At 43.5% G+C, this 7786-nt stretch overlaps 1 protein-coding gene across 3 annotated transcripts in view; it reads right to left on the bottom strand.

Annotated features, from left to right (window-relative positions):
• Window positions 1-1684: 1684 nt before the first annotated feature.
• LOC139561629 (rap1 GTPase-GDP dissociation stimulator 1-like) overlaps window positions 1685-7786 on the bottom strand; it is a 52468-nt gene continuing 46366 nt past the window's right edge. For all 3 annotated transcript variants that reach the window (XM_071378851.1, XM_071378849.1, XM_071378852.1), the window contains 5 exons: window positions 7654-7779; window positions 6685-6824; window positions 4265-4391; window positions 3625-3753; window positions 1685-3432 (listed from right to left, as the gene is read on the bottom strand). In XM_071378851.1, the coding sequence (XP_071234952.1) occupies window positions 3305-3432; window positions 3625-3753; window positions 4265-4391; window positions 6685-6824; window positions 7654-7779 (650 nt within the window). In that variant the 3' untranslated portion in view covers window positions 1685-3304. The remainder of the gene's footprint in view (window positions 3433-3624; window positions 3754-4264; window positions 4392-6684; window positions 6825-7653; window positions 7780-7786) is intronic.

Below are 7786 nucleotides of genomic sequence, written 5' to 3'. Positions count from 1 at the left end.
GCTTCCCACAATAAGTTGGATGAATTTTGGCCCATTCCTCCTGACAGAGCTGGTGTAACTGAGTCAGGTTTGTAGGCCTCCTTGCTCGCACAAACTTTCTCAGTTCTGCCCACAAATTTTCTATAGGATTGAGGTCAGGGCTTTGTGATGGCCACTCCAATACCTTGACTTTGTTGTCCTTAAGCCATTTTGCCACAACTTTGGAAGTATGCTTGGGGGTCATTGTCCATTTGGAAGACCCATTTGCGACCAAGCTTTAACTTCCTGACTGATGTTTTGAGATGTTGCTTCAATATATCCACAATTTTCCATCTTCATGATGCCATCTATTTTGTGAAGTGCACAAGTCCCTCCTGCAGCAAAGCACCCCCCACAACATGAGGCTGCCACCCGTGCTTCACGGTTGGGATGGTATTCTTCGGCTTGCAAGCCTCCCCCTTTTTCCTCCAAACATAACGATGGTCATTATGGCCAAACAGCTCTATTTTTGTTTCATCAGACCAGAGGACATTTCTCCAAAAAGTACAATCTTTGTCCCCATGTGCAGTTGCAAACCGTAGTCTGTTTTTTTTAATGGCGGTTTTGGAGTGGTGGCTTCTTCCTTGCCGAGCGGCCTTTCAAGTTATGTCGATATAGGACTCACTTTACTGTGGATATAGATACTTTTGTACCTGTTTCCTCCAGCATCTTCACAAGGTCCTTTGCTGTTGTTCTGGGATTGATTTGCATTTTTTGCACCAAAGTACGTTCATCTCTAGGAGACAGAACACGTCCCCTTCCTGAGCGGTATGACGGCTGCGTGGTCCCATGGTGTTTATACTTGCGTACAATTGTTTGTACAGATGAACATGGTACCTTCAGGCGTTTGGAAATGGCTCCCAAGGATGAACCAGACTTCTGGAGGTCTACAATTTTTTTGGCTGATTTCTTTTGATTTTTCCATGATGTCAAGCAAAGAGGCACTCAGTTTGAAGGTAGGCCTTGAAATACATCCACAGGTACACCTTCAATTGACTCAAATGATGCCAATTAGCCTATCAGAAGCTTCTAAAGCCATGGCATAATTTTCTGGAATTTTCCAAGCTGTTTACATACACTAAGTTGACTGTGCCTTTAAACTTTTGACCCACTGGAATTGTGATACAGTGAATTATAAGTGAAATAATCTCTGTAAACAATTGTTGGAAAAATGAATTGTGTCATGCACAAAGTAGATGTCCTAACCGACTTGCCAAAACTATAGTTTGTTAACAAGAAGTTTGTGGAGTGGTTGAAAAACAAGTTTTAATGACTCCAACCTAAGTGTATGTAAACTTCCGACTTCAACTGTAGGTGTTATCTGATCAATGGACATTTCATCACCACTGTCAAAACTACCAATGTATGCCATAATTATCAAAGGGCCTTAAAGCCTGGCATGTGAAGATAGATTCCATTCTAGATGGGGCTCCTGCTTACCCCTACCTAGTTGTCCAAGATCCATGAAGAGGAGTGAACTAGGATAGATGGGAGGGGGCAACCTTTTGAAATGGAATGCAGCCTATGTGACACCATAGCTCAGAAAACCCTGTTTGACACACAATGAATGAAACATGATTAGAGCGGCTTTTGAATAATACGAAAAAGACTTCCCCCTCTTCTTAATATATCAACAGGCAGTACAAATTCTAGGAACAACAAATAATACATTATCGCCAGCAATCATCTTTAATTATCTGTTCGAGTTACAATCTTCCAAATGTACAACTCATCAATGACATTTACAACAAATATTTATGTTTATAATATCGTAATGCAGTTACTTGGTGGTTACATCTTGATTGGATTGTGTCTTTGTAAGGTTACAAATCTGATAAATTACCATTCATACCTGACAAAGAACAAAGTGCCGATAATAAACAAATAATTTATAATAAAAAAAATGCCTATGTCACCAGACGTTGCCTAATGCAGTATCCAACATGCTGGAATGTGCATGTTCTCGATACTTCGAGTGGGAGAGAAACCATCACACATGCAAACCAAGAACTGGCAGGGAGAAACCATAGAGCAGTACCACAAGTCGACAGGGGAGGGTGTCCCCAGACTGTCCCATTCTGACAGGCTTATGGGGGGGGGGGGGGGGGGGGTAGTGTTAAATAACTTAGGAACCACTTAATATGATACAGGAATCTTCTGAAATGTGCAGCGCTACCCCATTGGTCCCCGACTCATGATAAAAGCAACAAATCCAGACAGTATATACCTGGTATGGCTGACTGCTTCACTGTACACACCCAGAGACCAGGGAGTGAGCGACTGGGTTCTTCTGGAGGTTCTAACTTCTAACGTACGCATGATTTCCTCCATGTCTGAGGACGCTCAGGTGGGCACTTGTATGTGCTAGTGGAGCTCTAGCCTGGGGTATGTTCAGTTGGGGATGAAACGTTCACAACATTGCAGATAAAAATGTAACAGAGTCAACACCATACCCTATTCTACTTGACATATCTGTTCTACATGATATATTTATTATATATTCTGGAACGATTCACCATTCTAAACATTCCCCTGATATAACAGTAAGGTTGTTTGGGACAATAAGTCAGGTTTAGTTGGGTTTGTATGAAAGTGAAAGGGAAGAGAGAGGATTGAGTGGGATTATCAAGCAAACTCCTTTCAAATGCCAGTTTAAGTACAAACATGATTGAACACTATTCTCTGTAAGATTTGCCCAGGGCTGTGGTTTTGGGTACGTGACAGGTTCAAAATGAACACGGATACACCATCAACTGGACTAAAACATGCACGTCGACTTCAATTCGGGCTGGTACTCAAGCTAACATGGGACACGGAAGTAAGAACACAGCAAGGATGCATGGCTGCTAAATTTGTTTTCAAACCACCTAACTCAAACAGTTTTTTTTTTTGTTCTTTTGTACGTTTTAAATTTTTTTAACGTTATCGGCGAGTTATTGAAGTGAACGGGTATCACAGCTATGGTCATCATAAAAAGTGTTCTCTCTTTGTATGTTTATCTATTGCGAAACGAAAAGGCTGTACTGGCGCCTTGTTTTTTTAATATGGATGGAGCTGCTGCTTGGAACGGAGTATGAATGCGCGGGAGGGGGGGGGGGGGGTAGTTAACTGGAACAGCTGACTGTTAACAGGGGGACAGGGACAGGATACCTTGGCACGTGACGATGGGAAACACACAGAGGGAGGAAGGTTGTGTAGAAAGGAATGGGGGCCAGGGATTGGCTATGAGGCAGGCATTGGGGGTCGTTGGGGGGGGGGGGGGGGGATTGTGGGAGTTAAGAGTCCTTTAGCTCTGTGCCGTTAGCCTCTGCTCTGTGAGCGACGCCTGGTGGGACACCGTTTTGTTCTCGTGCGACCGCAGCTTGGAGACCACGTCGATGAAGGCCAGCCCCTGCACTTCTTTATGGAGAGGCTCTGGAGGAGGGTGAGAGAAGAACAGGTCCAATGCAGAAGAGTCTTTAAAGGAGGCACAAATCTAAACCATAATTCAATACCGCTATGTCCATAGTAGTATACTACTCTGTGTAATGCCCTAGTTTGGATATTGGCGCAAAAGCTGCGTCTTAGTTCTTCTAAGTGGCTGATTCAAAATGGCCGGCCTTTTACCTGAACCCATGACCGCACAGATGATGACCATGGAGTTGTATTTGACCTCCGGCGCACTCATCTCGTCTGACAGCAGCTTGTGGAGCACCTGTACCAGGCCAGCCCCAACAAAGTCCTTTTCGGCCCCCACTGAAACCATGGCAAACACACTGTGTGACCAATTATTTTGTACAATTGTTTAAATGCATTCCAATGCACCATCAGAGTCAATGCTTTGCCTCTTAGAAAAGGGTGTGTATTGAGCACACTAACATAAGCTTCAACAGTGAATTATATTTATACAGCACTTTCACTAGGTCCCAAATTGCTTTGCATTGTGTGGTTCTTCTAACACGCCCTGTACATCCTCAAACTACTTTCATTTTATTCTAGCGATGCAATAAATCGGGTCATGTTCAGTAAGCATGGGGATAGAAAAGATTTTGAAACGGAGTAAGACAGGGAAGTGCTACCTGATCTTGTCCAGAAAAAGTTACTTTCTTGTTTCAAAACATTTTAGTACAGTGTGCCCTACTAAACACAACCCAGGCACTGTTAAAGAAAGTGCTACCAATCCGGCCCTTACAATACCATGTGGCTAACACAGTAGTTAGAATTTGGCTGCACTGTGACATCATGACCCTGACCCCCTGACTCTTACCCAGGTCCAACCCGGCGATGAGGCCCAGAGCCACCAGCGCCTCGTTCTGCATGATCATGTGTTCACTCGTCGCCATGACTACTAAATGCTTCACTCCTGCCCCCTGGATGACTGTTTTTACAACGTCCTGAAAACACAAACAAATACATTTCAAAAATGGGGGCACAACTCTAAATCAGGGGAAGCCAACCCTCATCCTGGATGTAGATTCTGGGTGTGCGTGCTCCAGTCATGCACTGACACGCCTGCCTTTACTTTACCTTTACTCATCAGGAGCTGAAATCAGGTGTTAGAGCACGATAGGAACAAAAACCTGCACACCCAGTAACTTTCCAAGAGGGTAGGCCACTTAGGCCAGTCCACCTCCACTCTAAATAATATAGGACTCTTCTGTACAGTGCACTTGTAGGACCTACAGTTGAAGTCAGATGTTTACATATACCTTAGCCAAATACATTTTAACTCAGTTTTTCACAATTCCTGACATTTAATCCTAGTACAAATTCCCTGACTTAGGCCAGTTAGGATCACCACTTTATTTTAAGAATGTGAAATGTCAGAATAATACTAGAGAGAATGATTTCTTTCATCTTTTATTTCTTTCATCACATTCCCAGTGGGTCAGAAGTTTACATACACTCAATTAGTATTTGGTAGAATTGCCTTTAAATTGTTTAACTTGGGTCAAACATTTCGGGTAGCCTTCCACAAGCTTCCCACAATAAGTTGGGTGAATTCTGGGCCATTCCTCCTGACAGAGCTGGTGTAACTGAGTCAGGCTTGTAGGCCTCCTTGCTCGCACACGCTTTTTCAGTTCTGCCCACAAATTTTCTACAGGGCTTTGGGATGGCCACTCCAATACCTTGACTTTGTTGTCCTTAAGCCATTTTGCCACAACTTTGGAAGTATGCTTGGGGTCATTGTCCATTTTGAAGACCCATTTGCGACCAAGCTTTAACTTCCTGACTGATGTCTTGAGATGTTGCTTCAATATATCCACATAATTTTCTTTCCTCATGAAGCCATCTATTTTGTGAAGAGCACCAGTCCCTCCTGCAGCAAAGCACCCCCACAACATGATGCTGCCACCCCTGTGCCTGAAGGTTGGGATGGTGTACTTCGGCTTACAAGCCTCCCCCTTTTTCCTCCAAACATAACAATGGTCATTATGACCAAACAATAATTTTTGTTTCATGGAGGACATTTCTCCAAATAGTACGATCTTTGTCCCCATGTGCAGTTGCAAACCGTAGTCTGGCTTTTTTATGGCGGTTTTGGAGCAGTGGCTTCTTCCTTGCTGAGCGGCCTTTCAGGTTATGTCAATATAGGACTCGTTTTACTGTGGATATAGATACTTTTGTACCCATTTCCTCCAGCATCTTCACAAGGTCCTTTACTGTTGTTCTGGGATTGATTTGCACTTTTTGCACCAAAGCATATTCATCTCTAGGAGACAGAACGTGTCTCCTTCCTGAGCGGTATGACAGCTGCGTGGTCCCATGGTGTTTATACTTGCGTACAATTGTTTGATGAACGTGGTACCTTCAGGCGTTTGGAAATTGCTCCCAAGGATGAACCAGACTTGTGGAGGTCTACAATTTTTTTTCTGAGGTCTTGGCTGATTTCTTCCAATTGATTCCAATTATGTCAATTAGCATATCAGAAGCTTCTAAAGCCATAACATCATTTTCTGGAATTTTCCAAGCTGTTTAAAGGCACAGTCAACTTAGTGTATGCAAACGTCCAACCCACTGGAATTGTGATACAGTGAAATAATCTGTCTGTAAACAATTGTTGGAAAAATTACTTGTGTCATGCACAAAGTAGATGTCCTAACCGACTTGGCAAAACTATAGTTTGTTAACAAGAAATTTGTGGAGTGGTTGAAAAACAAGTTTGAATGACTCCAACCTAAGTGTATGTAAACTTCTGACTTCAACTGTACATCTGTGGTGCTTCCACAGGGTTCTATTCTATCTAGCGATCTGCAAATAGGACAGAAACATTTAGAGCCTGGAGCTCATAAATCTACAGTCTAAGAATGAGACAACCAGAGTCTGAGGTGCCCCCGAGTCATTCTCCTCAGATGAGGGACCGGGTAGGAAATGTAGCAGAACTGACAACGCTGTCTCCGGGCGTGAGTCAACAAGGAACACCGTATATCAGGAAGAGTTAGAACATGACTCCCACCTCAGTTGTTCTGTTCCCTTGATGAATGATGTAACATAAAGCATGGATTGGATTTTGAGCTGAGAGTTAGATTAGTAAAGACAAGCTAGCTGATACAGCCTTTGATTAAAATATAGCTGATAACATATACATTCAGTGTGTGTGTGTATGCAGTTCAGATATGGGTCAGGATGTAATCTGTGGTGGCAGCCAGCCACAGATGGTGTGTTTTCATGGCAGCCGGCCCTAACCTTTGACTTGCTGTGGCGGATGAGGGCTGAAAGCAGCCTATTGGACTCTCCCATGACCCCTGCGTGGTCCTTGGCCTCACACCACTCTACCAGACGCTCCACCAGCTTCCCATTGGTCCCCAGCTGGTCTGCCGCATCCGCTGGGGGATGGGGGGGGACACAATAACAGGTAACGCTTTATTTCACAGCTCTATACCATTGGTAGCTTTCTGGTATATGAACTAGAATTACTTGGTTCCTAACTATTATTATACTTGGTAACTTGAAAATACACAACAAAAAAAAAATGGGTCACTTCTTGGTAACAATTGGCACTTTGTAGTATTTGCTCTAATGAATCCCTGAACTCCAGGGAGGAAGAAGTAGAAGAAGAAAAAACTCTCATAATGACATGGTCAGAAAAAGGGCACGCATTAGTCCTATCACCTCGAGTAGACTGCTATTCTAACACCCTGTCAACTGTCTGCATCTCACTGTCACACTCCGTTCCATAGCAATTCAATCAAAGATGGATGCCATCGATATCCATGTCACTCTGGATCTAACTGGTTTGCACTTGGCCTTGCCCGGTACTCCCCAACCCAACCCCTTCTTGATCAAGATTCAACAACATTTGACAGAAACGTATCGTATTCCGAGGCTCTTTTGTGGGAGTACTTTCCTATCCAACTTTCTGCTGAATAAAAAAAATACATACTGGTCCATTTAAGGATAAAATGTGAGGTACAGAACGGTTCAAGGTTAGTGCATCATAAGGAAGGAATTCTAGCCTCTATTTTGGAAAAGGTTGCTATATATATTTATGGGTGGAAACATTCACACCTTTCACTGATAGTGGTAAATTTGAAGAAGGAGCGTGAGGCACTGAAGACGGAGGGCGAGGCACAGTCCGATGGTTTATGGCATCATTAGGAAGGTGTTCTACAGTGCGTTATAGATGTTGTAGATGTGCTATAAAAGGTGTTCTACCTTGCGTGTCGATGAGCATGCGTAACGTGCCCAGCAGTTTGAACTGGACAGGAGGCATCTCTGACGGGAGGAACTTCAACACCGTATCTGACACACCTGCCGACAGCATCTTAGCCTTGTTCACCACTGAAGG

This window comes from Salvelinus alpinus, chromosome 31 (assembly GCF_045679555.1).
Source record: "Salvelinus alpinus chromosome 31, SLU_Salpinus.1, whole genome shotgun sequence".
In the NCBI taxonomy this organism is placed as follows: domain Eukaryota; kingdom Metazoa; phylum Chordata; class Actinopteri; order Salmoniformes; family Salmonidae; genus Salvelinus; species Salvelinus alpinus.
The sequence above is the reverse complement of the archived record's forward strand: the minus strand, read 5'-3'. Positions and strand labels throughout refer to the sequence as shown.